This window comes from Blennius ocellaris, assembly GCF_963422515.1.
Source record: "Blennius ocellaris genome assembly, chromosome: 13".
NCBI classification, from domain to species: domain Eukaryota; kingdom Metazoa; phylum Chordata; class Actinopteri; order Blenniiformes; family Blenniidae; genus Blennius; species Blennius ocellaris.
Window position 1 is genome coordinate 7,918,424 of NC_137662.1, and position 18,235 is coordinate 7,936,658.

The 18,235-nt window shown below is 41.0% G+C and overlaps 2 protein-coding genes across 2 annotated transcripts; one reads left to right on the top strand and one right to left on the bottom strand.

Annotated features, from left to right (window-relative positions):
• Positions 1–277: 277 nt before the first annotated feature.
• Positions 278–8,878, top strand: LOC308138813 (L-threonine ammonia-lyase; the record flags this gene model as incomplete). The annotated part of the gene is made up of 11 exons (XM_080508070.1): positions 278–393; positions 3,244–3,571; positions 3,899–4,015; positions 4,149–4,390; positions 5,425–5,590; positions 6,164–6,263; positions 6,376–6,451; positions 7,108–7,233; positions 7,330–7,497; positions 7,606–7,663; positions 8,715–8,878. 11 exons carry the CDS (start codon positions 278–280, stop codon positions 8,811–8,813), a joined length of 1,596 nt encoding a protein of 531 aa, XP_080364196.1. The 3' UTR covers positions 8,814–8,878.
• An 882-nt stretch (positions 8,879–9,760) lies between these two features.
• Positions 9,761–14,509, bottom strand: tmem254 (transmembrane protein 254). The gene is made up of 4 exons (XM_080507785.1): positions 14,397–14,509; positions 12,953–13,056; positions 10,749–10,808; positions 9,761–10,649 (listed from the first exon to the last, which is right to left on the bottom strand). Exons 1-4 carry the CDS (start codon positions 14,481–14,483, stop codon positions 10,529–10,531), a joined length of 372 nt encoding a protein of 123 aa, XP_080363911.1. The 5' UTR covers positions 14,484–14,509; the 3' UTR covers positions 9,761–10,528.
• Between the last annotated feature and the right edge of the window lie 3,726 nt (positions 14,510–18,235).

An 18,235-nucleotide genomic window follows, 5' to 3' on the forward strand; every position in this document is an offset into this window, starting at 1 on the left:
TCCCGGTCTGGGCCCAGAAATAGAGCCCCCAGGGAGGGGAGGGGCCGGGCCAGCAGAGAGGGAGCCAGCGTACATGTGTCCACAGGTAATCCCTTCTAAAATAGCACCTGGACATCAATAGAGGGGGTGGGAGGCGGGGCCAGGGATGTTACACCACAGTAGCAGCAGCAGTCAGTGTCCTCTTGTCCGTCGGACACTCCACAGCGGCCGGAGCAGGAGAGAGGTTCGGAGACAGGCACTCATTGGAGTATCGGGGGTGAAAAGCATTTCAACAACGATGAACTTTGCCGCTCAGTTATTCTACACAAGCTACTTGAGCGAGCGACTTGAGCGTTTGTACTCACCAAGGCCTGCACTCAAAGACGGCGAGGAGAATGACCCCTTTTGGCAGAGGTGGGGAAACTGCAACGCCTACCCTCCCCCTGACGATCCTCACCTCTCCCCTACCCCGCTGCTAGATCCCACTTCTCCTTCACTCCCTTCATACGTGAGGCTACCACCCTGACAACCACACCCTCTCCAAACTCCTCGTCTTTTAAAGTCTGGCGATTCCTGAACAAATCAGATCTTTGACTCACAAATAGTTTGTCTTTCATGGCCTTCAATAGAAAGTTCCTTGAGTCCCCAGCTCACCCTGCTCTTCTCCAGACCCTGTAGAAGATGGCTAGCTCGAAGCTAAATCTTATTTCTTTTTGGACAATGCTGACCAGAATAGATTTGTACGAATAGATTTCAAAAGGGACCAATCACCTTCAGAAGTTAATTGCCTCTCCTAGGTACAATCTTTAGATATTACTTCATAATGGCTTGAGCTCACAAGAAACATTGAGAACCAGAGACTGCACAAGCCAGCAAAGTACCTTGTCAGGTGTATTCAAACCTTTTGGTAACTTTCCTGCTCTTCCAAAGAGAAAAAAAAAAATAAAGCAAACATGCTGAAGGATGCAAGAAAAGTTGCTAAATCTGGAATTGAGGGGATGCAGAGCAAAATTACAACTATGTCAGCGATCAGGTTCACAAAGTGCTCAAAGACATAATCTTTCCCCAAATGAACATGTTTCCTTTTGGAAAAAGAAGCAGCAGCGGCCACTTCGGGCATTCGGGTTTCAAAAGGACATTAAAGCGATGATATAGAGCAATGATGAAAGCCTTGTGGGACGTAATATTACTTTTTTTTCCCCTTCTCTTTTCATTTTTTTGGACTATTTGGAAGCAATTTTTCCAGTTTCATCCCTTCAGCTCCCCTTTTGATGAAGCTGTTTGAGGTTGACATGTTGCTCTTTTCACCCCCACCTTTGATGTTGTTTTTCTGAACTCTGCCTTTGAGCCGACGCACCTTAATCACAGGTGCGGACTTCGTCACGGTGCTATGAGCCCACCATGGGCTTGTACGGTGGGACGTAAAGTCAAGGACGAGTAGGACAGCGAGCAGTAATATACCTAGGACAAGGTGAAAGGTCAGAGTCTTTATGACAGCTCATTGTGATATAAATAGAGCTAAACATTGTCTGCAGGGTGCAGGCACAACCTCCAGAAGTTCACACTGTTGATGAGGACAACGGCGCCCCCTGGTGGGGGTTAGATTCCTTCTCAATCCTTTTTAGTTTTTGTGTGGATGATTCAGAAAACCTGTCTTAATGCTAATTTACACACAAACACTATCATCAGGTCCATTGTCTGCAAAGGACATTGACTGTGATAGCAAAGAACCACAAACCGAGTCTGTCGTTGTTCGGCTCAGTCATTCGAGAAATTAAAGTACATTGGAAAAGACTGGCTGATACCTCATCCGTGGTATGTTACAAATCAAACTCTCCTGCTTTTAGCCCTAAATTACTACTTCGATCGTTCAACATCTCCGAAAGGTACGAACCAATAAATCATAACTTCACTTATGGATGCCATCCGTCAAAAAGAGGAAGCTGGTTGGACATGAAAGGTGAAGTGATTCATCTTAAACTGAGGAATGAGTTTGGGAGGGCTGTGGTCACATCCCTTCAGATCAGATCAGTCTTCTTCTTTTTTCTTTTTTTTTTTTTTTTACAAATTAACAATAATGCCAGAAGCTTTAGGAAGATGTTTGATGTGGAGCATCAAGGTTGGTGTCGGTAGTAAACTTAATATGTTTAAAATGTCATAAATCTGTGGCCTGGTGTGTGCATGACAAGGTTGTAATTTAACCAATAATGTATTGAGAATATTGCTCTCTACAAACAAAAGAAAAAATCAGTTTCTTAGGGATTGTATTTACTCGTACTGTGTGCCAGCTGCTGCTCTAAGACAATGTCAATAATCCTTTAAATGAATCAACCAATTTAAACTCCCTCACTTGCACTCCCTAAAATCTTCTCTCATCTATACTGGACTCTTACCAACATTATTATCGAAATTATGGAAATGAACCTAAACATTTTACAAAGCCAACTCTGGATTTCTTGTAATTACATCTTAGGAGGACTTTGCATATGAATGTGTGAGTTTCATGAATTTTTCCATCATTTTCACAGAATTATGATCAGTATTTATTGTCACATCGTTGTGATGGATTATTGATATTTGGCATCCATAGTTTGGTTTTAAAGAGTTTGCCTTCAATTTATTTACCTTTTGCAAAAGGTTATTCCACTTCCCTCTTATACATCTGAATTGCTTCACAACACATTTGACATATTTTACATAAATTCAACCTGGTATATAAATATCACTTCATAACCTTCACTGTAACTGAAAAATATATAGAAATATATAAAAATGTGTTAACCCTGTCTGCTTCACCTCCAGCACTATAGTTAATATAAATGCTAATGTTAGATTCAAGCTTTTTCCACAAAGGACTATGATTTGTTACGATGCTTAATTTTTAGCATTCAACATGTTAAGGCATATTCCTCTATCAATAAAGTTTCGGCTTGAATTTAAGTGATAAGATTTTAGTGGTGTTGTTGGTCTGTTTGTGCCATTTGCTTTTCTTTTCTTGCGTTGTTTTAGCCTTTACTCTTTACATTGTTTTATTTGTTTGACCTGTTGAGCTCGATTAGAAACAGTGTGGAAGATGAGTCGCAGTAATGGATTTCACTCAGCGTCACAAAATCATGGCGTTACAATGAACAATCGAGATAAGCAGGAGACTTGATTACACCCAACACAGTGATGACATCATGTTATCTCTTCCAGAAAGAGTTATCAAACCCCCGGGTCCGTGTTTACTTTTGACCATACCTTCCATCTCGGTTTCCTTTCCAGAGAGGAGTTGCGTCTGGGGCCCGGTCAGCCCAGCTGCCCTTACAAACCTGGCCCCGTCAGCAATGGCGCCGCGGGCCGCAGGCCCACCCTCATCGAGCCCGAGCGTCTGAAGGACTTTGGCGAGGAGGATCTTCTCAATGGGGACGTGAAAGTCTACGAAACCAAAGTGGTGGGCGGTCCAGAGATTGTGCTCATGGAACCCCCGAAAACCCGGCGGGTCAGCGAGTTCCGAATCATCTCCAGGCCTCCTGTGCAGTACCTGCGCTTCGAAGACATTAGCGCCGCCGCCTTCAGGATCCAAGCAGGGATCCAGAAGACGCCGTGCACGGTACGCAAGCAGCAGACAGGGTTTTCCTCTGATCTCTGACCTGAAAAATGATTCACACTGTGAAGCTGTAAAATACCAACGCTTATTTTTTTTTTTTTTAACTGTTGAGAAAAATAATTAAGTTGTCCAACCAGAGAAACCTAAACCCCAACTTTATATTCACCATGAATATAAAGTGTGTTTTTGATATTTTGCTTATTTGCAACATTCTTATCGAGGGTGTGTGTGTGTGTGTGTGTGTGTGTGTGTGTGTGTGTGTGTGTGTGTGTGTGTGTGTGTGTGTGTGTGTGTGTGTGTGTGTGTGTGTGTGTGTGTGTGTGTGTGCAGTACTCCAGACTGTCCAAGCAGTATGGGATGGAGATCTACCTGAAGAAGGAGCAGCTGCACTACACAGGCTCTGTGAAGGAGAGAGGAGTGCTGTACCTGCTCACCTCGCTCACACAGGTGAGTCGCTCCTGCTCACGTCACCTCCAGGCCTCAGTCTGATGTTTTTGCATCTGCGTTTTGTGCTTGTTATTGTCCAAACCTGAAACTCGCCGTTACGTAAGCGGTAACGATCTGATGTGTGTCCCTGCAGGAGCAGCAGAGGAAGGGTGTGATCGTGGCCTCCGACTGTAACTTCTCCATGGCCGTGGCGCACCACGCCGTGGAGCTGAAGGTCCCGGTGTTCGTCATCATGCCGTCGTGCTGCGCCTCGCCCCGCCTCAGGATCTACAGAGACTACGGCGCCATGGTCATCTCCTACGGCAGCACCAGCCACGACTCCCAGAACCACGCCCGCCACCTGGCTAAAGAGAACGGATACCTCTACCTGGAAGAGTCAGTGTCACACTCACACACGCCAAGAATGAGACTCAGTGAGGGAAACTGTGATCTGGTGAGGATATGGACAAATGGTGCAGTGGTTTGGTCAGTTACCGGTGGTTTTCGTCCAGAAGTCGTCACTTTGAGGCAGTTTGGTTTGTTACTGAAGCTACAAATACATTTAAAATCAATAATAGTAGGTTTTTGATGAAGGGCTCAGCAGTCTTACCCTCAGAACTAAAAGAATGGCCTCAGGTTCCTTTCTTTGTGGAGATTGCATGTTCTCCCTGTGTGTGTGAATGTTGTTACGGGCTCAGCTCCACCACCAAACAACGTTAAAGCTCCATTTGTAAAACATTTTGAGGTGGAAACCTTCGTATTTTTCAGTCACTAAAAATGCCACTTTTTTGAAAACTGTCAGACTCTGTGGAAAATGTGCAACTTCTCGTAATGCTGCCACGGCGCACGAGTGGCCAGAGAAAGCAGTCGTGTTCTCGCCATTGCTAGTGTTGAGAGTTTATTGTTCTCTGCATGTGTATGTTTGTGGTTTTCTTGAGAGAGAAACAGCGCCCACTGGTGGCCTGGCAGGCAAACTGTTTTCTGTGTTTCTGCCGTTTGCGTGTGAACGAACATTGTTTTCTGAAACGAAAGCTACACATTTTCAGTTGAAAGGTTGTCGTGTAAACAGGGCTGAGTTTGATGGACGGGTAAACAGTTGGTCATCATAACAAATAATTCAACATTGGTTGACTCGAGAAGCATTATGTCCACTAAATAACTTGATGTCGGTCATAAGGAGGGAGTCCTGGGGGGAACAGTGGGTAGATCTTTCTGATTTTACTTCCAGGTTGGAGCTTTTGTGTTTCTAAAACTTCTTTATAAAAAAAAAAATAGACAGCGTTCTCATGGTTTCCTATATGCTTCATTTACCTTCTCATTTTTTCTGTGAGAAACACTACATTTCCTCTTGGTCACTTTTAACAAAGAAGAGCGCTTGTCGTTTAAACTCTTCATTTTTAAATCTTCTTTCTCCTCCTGCTGCTGCTCAGGGATGAAAGCCCAGCGTACCTGGCAGGACTGGGCACGGTGGGCATGGAGATCTACGAACAAGTGCCCAAACTGGATGCAGTGGTTGTTCCGGCGGCGGGGCAGTACGGCCTGCTGGCGGGAACGGCTGCAGCCATCAAACACCTCAACTCCCAGATTCTGGTCATAGTAAGCTCAGTCGGTGCAGATACATGTGTATGCTGTGTGACACTTTTTTTAGAAAAGGAACTAGATTTTCTTGTGACACGATGTCTTAAGTTCATTGTCTCTTTCTGGCACACTCAAAAACCAAAAGGTTAACAGAAAAAAAATACAGGAGCTGTTAAGTTTCCTGCTGTTAGTGTGTTACTCTGTGACATAGTTTTGTTACTCTAAAGTCTGTTGAGAGTCCAATGTAGTAAAGTACTAAATATATTCCAAACACATCTTTTAAATCTGAGGATTCTATGAGGTTAAAATGGTTTTCTGACAATGCAGTCCACATTAAAATATTTCTCATTTTTACAAATCAGACAAATGTTCAGGCGGTAGCCTGCAATCATAATCAATGATTACATTTAATAATTAAAACTGTCACCAGAAAAAATAACTAATTACACCAACTACAATGAGATCAGCTTGTTAGCATTTAGCTCACCCATTGCACAAAGCTGTGAACACAACTCTCATTTTATTAAACGTAATGATGAAGTGTGATTGCAAACCCTGTTTAATGATAACCGAATGGACTTTCCTCCACAGGGAATCGAACCGGACGGCTTCCCTCTGCTCTTACAGTCTCTGAAAACAGACGGCCCGGTCAAAGACATGCACAGCAACCCCAACAAGAAACTCTACGGAGGTGAGGCGCTCTGCAGACGTCCTTCGTGCGTGAATGTCGAATGAAGCTTCTCCTCGTGTGCACATTTGCTTCTGTCCTGCAGTGAACATGTGACGCTTTTCTGTGTTGCCAGATCTGATGGAGCGCTCGCTCGGGGCCAACACTTTCCAGCTGGCCAAGAAACTGGTAGATAAAGTCATCTCTGTCAGGTACAGCACTGGCTATGAGCAGCACTTTCACTACACGACGAAAATAGAGATTATTGAGGAAAATGTGGCCATTTCTTCTCGTCATGGCAGCAAGATGATGAGGCTGGTGTCAAATTACAAGCCTTTACAGCCTACATGTGGTCTGATATCATTATAGCTCATAAACAACAAACTATACCAAACTCCTTTTAGAGGTATGAGTAACTTAAGAGAAACCTCAACAAGTTAAAATGTATATATTATAAAAAATTTTAACAATTGTGACTCTTCACAATCCTGCGGCCTGGAATGTATTTTCAGACGTCACGATTTCAGTCCGCATGTTTGATTTGATACAACTGTTTTAGTTGTTGGCACCATAATCTTTCACTCTACTGCACTGTATTGCAGGCTTTAATCTACTCGTACAAAAATAAAACATAAGTACACATTTGCTGAAGCCGAAGCTGACCTTGTTTTAAATGGATCGTCTTTTCAAGAGACATATTGATTCAGTGAATAGAGTGGTTTTTGAATAGATCGCACTATTTATTAAGAAGTAAGGGGCCAGAATTGGAGAAATCAATGATTTTTGTAATTGAGTTATTAAAGTGATATTTCAGGTTATGGTAGCCGAGCCTCACTGCACATTCACAGTTTTCTCTCCCTGCATACAGTGAGGAAGACTCTTTGGTGGCGATGCTGCGGTTTCAGGAGTTTGAACGTTCCACCGTGGACACTGAGGGAGCCATGGGACTGGCGGCCATCTTGGCCGGGCAATTACCAGAACTGAGAGGCAAGAAGTAGGTTGAATAAAAACGCAAAACACCAAAAGTTGGTTGTGGTTTTAAAAGTGTAAAAAAACAAACAAACAAACAAAAAAAAAAAACGTGCTGCAGGGTCGCTGTGGTGGTGAGCAGCGCCAACATGGAGCTGGAGCTGGTGAGGCAGTGTGTGGACCGAGCTCTGGTGCTGGACGAGCGGGTCAGCAAGTTCTCCGTGCAGCTCGGGGAGTGGCCCGGAGACATGGCCAGGCTGCTGGACGTCCTGTCCAGAGAGGACGTCAGGTAGAACTGCCACATGTCTGCTATGCAATGAATGCTTTTTTTTTTTTTTTTTTTTTTTAATTCAGATTTGAAAGGTACCTTTAATTCTCCCCCCTCTCCGTGGTTCAGGTTACTGGATGTCTGCCATCGGAGACACAGCGACAAGGCCGACCTCTTCAATGCAAAGGTAGGAGACTGATCTCACCTCTTCGCCAAGACAATCCAACCAACTAGTGGCCTGACATGCTAACGACATGGTTTTCAGCGTTTCTGCCGTTTCCGTGTAAAAGGACATCGTTTTCAAAAGTTTATAATGTGTCCTTCTTATTGAACATAATTGATCCATTTCTGTTTATGCCCTTAAAATAATCTATTTTAGTTTTTACATTATCTTTTAACTACAATACCTGCAGTGAGAATCTGATGTGAGCTGAAAATTCTATCATGTAGAAAAACCTCCAGTTATTATTCAAGTTCATTTTTTTCATTCTTTTTTTTTTTTCCCTACTATTCTGATTGCAAATGATAATTTATGATTGCATTTCAATTTAATAATTGAACTTGATATGTTAAGTGTTTTTACACGAGGAAGTGTATTAACTGCTGGAGATTGAAGGTTGGAAAACCAGTCTGTTCAGAGACGTTTTGATTGTATTTCATGATTTATTTGCTCCTGCTTTACTTATTGTCAGCTTTTTCTGTCTCGGGTTTCAACCATGTCAAAGATGTTTACTACTCATCCTAACACAAAGCTATTTCATATCAACAACAGCTTCATATTTACTTTTATTTATCATCACCATTATTTATTACACTACAGTGGTATAATATTTGATATATTGTTGCCAAAATGTTATTTTACATTATAACTTGGGTCTGAAGATGATCATTTTTTAAATTATCTGTACTTTTTTAAATTTTTATAATGAATCCGGTTTATTTGCTGTTAGTTTATGATGAACTTCATTATAGTACCTGCGTCACATCAATCAATTTGTGACATTTCAACCATTTTAACTGAAGGAATATTGGGTGTGGTTCAGAAGTCAGACGTGGATGAATGAATGAGACACACAATGAACGATGCGTCATCATTACTACCTTATAAAGTCCAATTAAACTGGAAAACAAGTTTAGATGGTTCATTAACCTTTCGCTGGGGTCAGAAGGTGAGAGACGTTGCAGAGTGATTTCCTCGCTGGCCTGGTTCCACAATGTGTGTGTGTGTGTGTGTGCAGGTGGAGTGTGTGGTGGAGACCAGGGATAAGGCACAGAGCTCTCAGCTGCGGAAGACGCTGAGCGAGCGCTACCCGTCTTTATGCTGGCTGGATCGATGATCGCAAGAAACGCGACTGCAGACACAAAATGTGGTTCGACTGCGGTAATGAAATGTGAGAGGACCCGCAAACCTGCACGACACGCTGGCGCAAAAACACTCCGACCCGTCAAGCTGAAGGCGACGCTTCTTCATCAGTGTGACACTCTAGAGCAAAAATATTCAAATCTTCCATAAGATTTCCTTCTCTTTACTGTTGCTGCTATTCTTTCCCGCTCATCTCTTATCTCGTAGACGCAGGCTTACTTCCTCTCCCTACGACACAAACGTAACCTCCATTTTTCATTCCGAGTTATTTTTGAAATGCTGTGTGTATATATAAACAATTATTTCTGTATATTTATACCGTCTCCTGTGGTAGAATGACTCCTCAGTAAAATGAATAAAACGCACCGACCGGAGTGGATTTGTGTTTTATCTCCGAGAGTAAAAGTGACTCTGAAGGAGCGTCCAGCTCCGGTCAACGTCTGGAGGCGGCTGCGGTGGAGAGCCGCCCGTTTAAGACGAGCTAATGCTCTTAAGATGGTAAGCAGAGGACATGGTGACCCGAGGACTACCCGGCTCCCCCTCCTCCCCACGTCCACTCGCACTCAAATTCACTCAAGTCGTCTCAAGGCTTCCTGTTTAGAAAAGCAGAGTTTCACATAGTTGTCGTTCATCTTGGGATAAATGTAGGTATAGAAGAAATAGTTTCAGAATTCTAAAGGGAAATTCTTGTAGCAGAGCAAAAGCTTCACACGTTTTCCCGGGGTTTGACAAACTTCCATTATTTTTTATGTTTTACAGCCTTTAGACGAGTTTAGAATTGGAAAAACGTTCAGCATCATCGTTAATATGAGTAAATTCTAATGATCTTATAGGCAGAGGGTGAAGTGGATGGATGCTGTTGGCTGATTGAAATGTATGAAACCAGGTGGATTCTTAACCTTAGTCAGAAAACAAAACGACTTCACTTTATAAACCACACTTTATTAAAATTCTGTTTGTATTAACATTAAGCCTCCCAGCATGATTCTTAAAACAGCTTCATTTGATCCATCCAGAGCAGAAAACTTCCAACAAATCAAGCCCTCCATTCAATTCATTCTTACTATCAATAAACTCTGTTTTAAACAAAATGTACAATTTCACTTCAACTGTAAGTACAGAAAAAAAAAAAAATTCGGAATGACGGCATCAGAGGAAGAACAATTGTAGTGTCTGGTTGAGAACGCATCGCTTTCATTTCACAGTAACATCTGAAGGAATAAGGCTTGAAATGTGATCCTCCACTTCAGTTCACACTGAGGCGGCAAAAAGGCAAACGTGGTGCTAAAATACCAACAAAGACTTCTGTGTGTTTCGATGATTCAGCTTTATATGTGTAGAATTGATTCTGTGGCTCTAAATGCCCCCGGTAGATGTCAAACACACCCAGGGTTTTATTTGCCCTCGGTCTAAACTTGCAGGCTCACGATCGTTACAGCGACACGGCTCGTCTTAATGCTCAGTTGTTCAGTTGTGTCGGACAGAATGTGTACCAATCTGCACACAGAGCGCACTCTAAAACATTGATGTGTATCTGATTTGGGACCACCTATGAAATACCACCAACGCCTCTCTTTGCGGGCAGGAGGGAAGCAAAGAAACCAGTTTCAAAGCACAGCCCTCCGTCTGTGGAGCTGATATAACCTGTGGGCCTCAGCGGCGTTGACCGTCGGGCTCCTCCGGGGGGCGTCAGTGCTGTTTGGGACGCTCGGGGTCGTACTTCAGGAGCAGGCCGAGGGAGGCGAAGCCGAACAGGAGGGTTTGGAGGAACCACAGGAGGCGAGAGGCGGTGCTGGTGATGCCTTTGTCGCTGTGGGGACGACATGCCAGAGGAGTCTCACAGGCGGCTGGAAGTGTACGAAGTGAAGCGACGGCACCACCTAGTGTGCATTAAGGGTGTCACACTCACCTGCACACCTTCAATGAAACCAAGGCCTCTAAGACATGAATGGCCAAGGCAGCCCACCACCTGCAACACGGGGGAAACACAAGATTCATGCATTCATCGATTAGAGACGTTTTCTGTAGGGATTGTTTTGTTTCACAAAAATATCAACATTTTCATCACATATACTCTGCGCCACAGCAAAAATACTTTAATGTTCCAGTGTAACGTTTATTATGACTCTATTTTAAGAGGAGGTTGGCCTGTATGTAGCTCCTGAACTAAAACGCGATTGGAAAGGAGACAATTTCACTACTGGAGGGGAAAAGAAGTTCCTCCACCAGGGGGCAAGAAAATTTGTGTTTTATTTTATTTTTTTAAATGGCTTCACTGGATCTTCAAAGATTTGATTTTATTGAATCGCCGCTGACCTTTTCTCTTCTCTGCTGGTTTGGTAAGCCCAGCACTGAGCAGTCATGAGGACCCGCAGGACGTGCACTCGATGACACTTTATCCATCTTGATTTTATAGCCGACGTTATAATACGTTTACAACTTTGTTTCTACAAGTATTCGATGTTTATTGATTTGTTTTTATTATTTTGATAATCCCAGAGGGAAACAGTTTCATGTAAAGCTAAAAGGACTTTATAAAAAAAGTCTTTGAATTTAAATATCGCTTCCGTGTTTTGAGTCAACATTAATTTGGAGGATTTCCCTGAATAAATATCCATTACAAGCTTCAGTCTGCAGGAGAAAAACAATGCGATTAATTGCAATTAATTATAGAAAATTGTGCAATTAATTATTATTATTATTTTTTTTTTTAATCGATTGACAGCACTTATCTATTTATGCATTTGCATTATTTATGTTTTACCGGTTGCTGCGACATAAACTGCCCTCTGGGGACTCAAATGAACTGAATGGAAGAATTTCATCACATGTTTTCACGGTGTGTGTGAAAAATGTGTAATTCCAGGACGAATCAGCAGATTTTACAGTTTCTACATTTGAGCGTGGCGGATTCACATACTACCTTCTGGGGAAACTGTGGGAAAAGCTTCAGATTACATGTTTTTAAAACAACTGAAAGAGAGAAATAGTAAAAACTGTGTTTCGATATCTCTACTATAAAGCTCCCAATGCGTGTTTCATCTTCACTCTGCATTATTCATTAGTTTTGCTTTGTTGCTTCACATTTTCAGAAAATCTCCTTCATACTCATAATATTTGATATCAGCTAAAACGGCATAAGACATCATAAGTGCTCTGAAGGTTTTATTTTGGTATATTTCCAGACAAAGACACCACAGTCTGGTCTTAAACCTTTGATCAGCTGATGAACGGCCCGTTTCAGATAAATTGTTTTCAATATAAAGTCTGCTCAGAATATTTGGTCTCCTGTTCCCATTTCCTCTTTTTGTTTATTGAAGCTTGACCTCGAACCTGTTTAAGATGCTGGACTTTCTAACTGGTCTTAAGAGGTTGAAGAGGAGTTTATTTCTCGAGCGCAGAATCCCAGCGGATCACCTGGTAAAAACACGTTTCTTTCAACACGGTGGCAAATTCCTACGTTATACAATTTCACGCAGTACATTTAAATATATTTAAGAGGAAATGAGAGTTTTCTTATGAAATACATTTTACTTTAAGAGTTTTGACAGTGCTGACAACATAATGTGGATAAATGATTGAATTCTGACTCTGAGGTGATGTGTTGTGCGTTTTAATTAACCGTCTTTATAAACTTTGTTAATTTTTCTCTGCTTCTTGTTCTTTGATCCAGATATATTTTTCATTCCGTTCATGTTTATTGACGGGGATCATTTCATAGAAGGCCGTGGGGCTTCTTCCCTCTTTTGGATTCATTTCTTGTCATTCTGTATTATATTCTTTTTTTTTTTTGTGCAAATATAAAATATAAATATATTTAAAATCACTCCTTTAAACACAAATGATACCGAGGCGGATTCGTCTCTTCAGACCACCTCCGGTCTGCCATCGGATCACAAACGGCGGACGCACTCGCTCTCGCCAACACAGGAAAGGTTTTCCTCAGATCTGCTCCACAAAATGTCCCGTTGTGGTTTCCTTTGACAGGCAAATGTGATTCAGAAGCACCGGCTCCCCCCCGGTGAGCCCTGCGACGATGTCTTCGGTGTGTACAACCTCATTATTGTGACAGGCCTCCTCCCGAGGAGCCTCGGTGGAGAAACCGTCACTCACCCCTTGAGCATTACGTCGGCGTAGTTCTCCACAAGGTGACTGCAGAAGGAACCGAACAGACCCAGGTACTGGAACGGGATCTTCTCTGGCGTGAACACGATCATCTGCAAAACACCACGGCAGCAGATGAGCTCATGGAGGCAGCCGCTGTTTTTGTAGACGTTCAATTATTTTCTTTTAAGTATCTTAAGCTGTGTAACCAGTAGCAAACACAGGCCTGCCGTGGAGTCAAAGGCCGTCCGTGCCTCGAACGGGTGCGGTTGGTCGTTCAAGGAAGAGTGAATAAGATGGAAAACCACCGATCTGCTCTCAGGCAGGATGGGGGAGGGGTGTGTCATGGTTTCACTTCGATACGACTGTAATCAGGTGTATGACTTTATATGAATCGCTCTTTCATTGGGGCAGACAGCATCACGATTTATCCCTCAGAGCAGCTTCGTTGTGAGCCTTTTAATCAAATTGCACATGGTCTCAGATCTCGGGCTTGTTGTGATCGCACTGGCGCACAAAAAGGTGAATCTGAATGTGTCAGTGTGCCCGACCATTGGCATGATCTGCTGGATCTGAGCTGAAATCGAATTTGTTCGTTCAGTTTCTCTATTGGGATGCAGGTTACTTTACAGTGGAAAAATTAGTTCAATTAAAAAAACAAAACAAAAAAAAAGCTATTTCAGAAGGTGGTTGAGGCCACAGCTCAGAGACCCTTTGGGTGAGCTGGAGGAAGTTTAAAACGATCATCACAATGTTTGCCCATCATTCCTCCGGATGGAAGATGAGTGCATGGAAAATGTTGGAAAATTCCCAACAGGAAAGTCCAAACACACGAGTGAAGCAGCGTCACGACACAGCCCACAGTGGGGGCTCGGGTCAGTGACCTACATCACTGCAGATAAAAGCCTTTTGTTGTTCGGGCCCCCCGCTGGGTTACGTGTTCAATACACCAGTAAATACTGTTAGTATGAAACATGGAACACGTGTCCAGCTGTTGTCTGCATATCACATGTCAGTCTAATCATGTTGACCTCCGTGATAATAAAACATTAATAGGCTTATTTGTCACCACTGGCACTCAAATTCTAAACTCGGGGGATTATGTATGCGATCAATGGCGCGTTTATTTTACAGATCTTCTGCGAAGTTCCTGACTGGACTATGTGAAGTTTGAACTTTGCTCAGACTGATAAGTGAAGGCCTTCATCTAAGATTAGCTATCAACACAACGCCATTATACGGGTGAAAGGCTATTCAATAGATACAAGAGGGAGAGAGAGAGAAGAATCGTTAAAATTAAACTAAAAAAGTCCAGAAGTTGGCCTGCGAGACGACACGGAGGACTTTAGACGCAACACAGACAGCAAATAAAATACAAAAAAATAAAAATAAAAATAGTAAAAAACGACGTATTTCGCTTGTCAGTCGGTTTCAGTGTTTTGAATAAACTCACGGTGAAATATCCAACCCCCAAAGTCACCGACACGATCCAGAAGAGGCTGGTTCTTCTGAAAAAGTCGCTTCCATCACTTTTAGCCATCGCTGCTGCTGCCACTGTTACTGTTCTGCTCGGTGTCGCAATCTAATGTGTCCGTGTAGCAACAGCAAGTACACAGAGGAGACAGCCCAGAGCTGGACACGTGGACAAAATAGAAATAATATCAAGCAAGTTTATGACTTCATCTGACTCCAAAATATTGGTCGATCATTTTTTGGAGGATAAATGCTTTATTGTGCTGATCTTTGTATGTGTTGTTTGTAATGTTGATAAAACTGCTGATGTGACTCGGGAAAACATTGCTGTGCTTCATGAAGTGTGTACATCAGTTCTGCAAAGACTGAAGACACACAAACAAACAAACAAACAAACAAACGCTAATCGTATTTTTCGAATCAATTAACTAAAGTTCAATAAATAAATTTGTTAAAGTAATCAGAATTGACCATCCTGTGTATTGGAAATGTAGTCTTTTTTTAAGCATTTTTTTGTTTGTTTTGTTTGTCATAAGGTTTAATGTACCTCACATGTAACAGGGTACAAAAACTGCATTTTGAATTGCACTACTACATTTTGAATTGCATTACTACTTCTCACTGCCCTCTAGAAATTCTAGAAATCCTCATTCTTGCTCCCATTTTAAGTTGTCCTGTTTTATTCTCAGTTGTTTTTATTCCCAATTTCTTCTTCATCTTTGTACTTTGGAGAAAGTTTCCTGCGTTTTAGCGTAATTTAACAAGGCGCTAATTCTGCTCTCTTGCTCTTACATAAATGCTCACTGTATAACCTTTGAATGTGTGAAATGTCAATCAAATATATGGTCATGATTTACTGTCTTTTACACAAACTGTCTCACAGAGCTCTGCTGCCCTCTTGAGTGGAGAGACGCTATTGGTGACTTCCTGCTGGAAGAGACTCAAACTGAATTAAACTAACACGATCATCATTCAAGACATAAAAAAGTACCTTGTTCATAAAAAAACAAGGAAGCTGAAATCTTTCAGAGAGAGGGAGAGAGAGAGACGGAGAGAGAGAGAGAGAGAGAGGGGGGGGGAGTACAGTGTAGTGAAAATTTTATACTCCAGTTATTAATCTGTGAAGTATGTGTGAAGCAAGTGTGTGGCCACTTTTTAATGAACAGAAGAGCAGACAACATATATTTTCTCTTTAAAGCTATTGTTATTGTTTATTATTATTATTATTATTATTGTTGTTGTTGTTGTTGTTGTTGTTGTTGTTGTCATTATCATTATTATCACTTTAGACTGTTTTAAAGCTCGTCTTAAAACCCACTTTTATTCTCAGGCTTTTAACGCGGCGTGAGTCGTGTGGTCCCCTGTGTCTTTTACTTATTGTTTTATTTATTGTTCTCATTTATTTTATTGCTTTTTAAGCGTCTTTGTTTTTCTATTTATTCTTTTGAATTGTTTTATTCTTATTTGTAGTTTCTTAATGTGTTTGTAGTTTTTCATCTGTTTTGATTTTTATTCTATGGTTTTATACTTATTTAGTGTTGGACTGTTTAGTTTTATGTGCAGTATGTGAAGCACTTTGTAAACGCTTCGTTTTTAAAATGTGCTATATAAATAAAGTGGATTGGATTGGATTGGATTATTGTTGTTGTTGTTGTTATGATGATCTTCATTGCGCTTACTGGAAGAGGTATTTTGTAACAGTTGGTAATCGAGGAGATCGTCTGTATTATTTCATATTTCTTCAGTAAAACTTTTGTTTAGTTGTTAGTATGCATCAGAAGACTTATTCCATACAGTTATATTTGTACTGTTGATAATCAAGAAAAGATAATAAGACACATAATAAATCATGGAAAACCTCTAAGACTGGTTTTCGGAAGACTTTTTTTGTTACATAACTGACTTTCCAATCCATAAACACACACATCTTGAATATATTGTTACTTTAGACCAGGGGTGTCAAACATGCGGCCCGGGGGCCAGAAGCGGCCCGCCAGAGGATCTAATCCGGCCCGCCATGTGATTTAAAAAAAAAAAAAATTTAAGTATAAATATGAAAACTGACAGAGGCTGATCTAAAAACACTAGATTGGCAAAAATGACATTCAAAACCACCCTTGGTCAGAATTAATTAATGCATCTGTGGAGGTCACATAACACAACACCTTTCACAATAAAGGTGTCCAATTTATGTGAAATGATACTTTAGACACGTAAACTCAAATAATGTCCAGATGATGACAAATTGTTTTAATCCTGAATAAAAATATGATATCCAGATACAGGTGACTGAGGGGTTTTTTTTTTTTTTTTTGCAAATATAATATCTGATTAACTTTAATATGTAAATTTCAGAATAGACTGGCAAATTCTTGCAGTTACAAAAGGATCAAAAGAAGGAAAGACTTTGACATTTGTCCATATCTGCAGTTTAATATGTTACGTTTGACTTGTTCGGCCCTCCAGAGGTCAGGTTAGTGTGGATGTGGCCCCTCAACTAAAATGAGTTTGACACCCCTGCTTTAGACACACTGTCACACACATAGTTTTAACACACTAAACCAAATTTCTAATTTGATAGGCTTTGCCTCATTGCAGTGATATGGTAGTGGGACTTTAATAAAAGTCTTTTAATTCTTTTCTATTCAACGTACTTGTATCCAATGTATGGATACAAGATACAAATATCTATCAATGATTAATCCATGATTAAAGTGAACTTTAAAATATGTGGATTGAAACACACTAATAATGCTTCTGATTTATAGAAAACTACAAAAACAGCTGACCCTTCTCAGATCATCAGAATAAATGACAAAGATAAATCCTTCCAAAATGTGAAATACCTCACAGTAATTGTCCAGCCTATGTTGGTTGGGGAAATTACAAAAAAAACAAAACAAAGTACTGTAGTTTGTGACGGAGCCTCTCAATGTAAATACATGCTTGAATGACAATGAAAACAAAAAGGAAAAATACGTATATTATTGTATTTTACTTCAGATTATAAATCCAATATGCTAAATCATAGCTGCTGAATATACTGTTTCCTCATTAACCTCTTTAAAACGTCTCCATTTTTATTTACCAAAAATAAACTTTCTATTTATTCAATAGTGTATTTTTGCCTGTTTTATTAGTATTTGATTTTAAGACTTTGCTCGTTCTCTGCATTCAGAGCAGCTCCGTGCAGGGGGCTCCTGCTCTCATCTCATCTCATCTCTGATGAAGAAATGACGTCAGCGGGACAAACCAACATACCCTGTTGACAAGATTACCTGGAACTGTGTTGGAGCCTTGGAGAGGGCAGGAGTCAGCAGATAACTTAACTCCCAGGCTCCAGAGCCATTGGATTGATAGCTGTGGTATATTTACCTAATTGCTGAAGGTAAATAGTGGTGAAGTGCACAGTGGGCATCTGATAAGACTGTTGAGTCTCAGAGCTGGTTGATGCACCTCTGAGTGATTAAAGCAAACAGCTGCATTCAGCAGATGTCGGACTGGAACTGTGATGTACGTCGAAAAATGTTCTCATCTGTTAAAGACAAACATGTGACAGGATATACAGAAGAATTTAATTCCCCTGTTTAGCTGAATTGTTTATTATTATTATTGTTATTGTTATTGTTATTGTTATTATTATTATTATTATTATTATTATTATTATTATTATTATTATTATTATTATTATTACAGAGTGGAATAACTGCATCAACAAATTACTTCAAATATTTATATTTTAATATCAGAGGAAAACAGTGCTATAAACCTTCCTGATTCATGCTTGAAAGCGCACAAATGATCTCACATAAGGAGCAG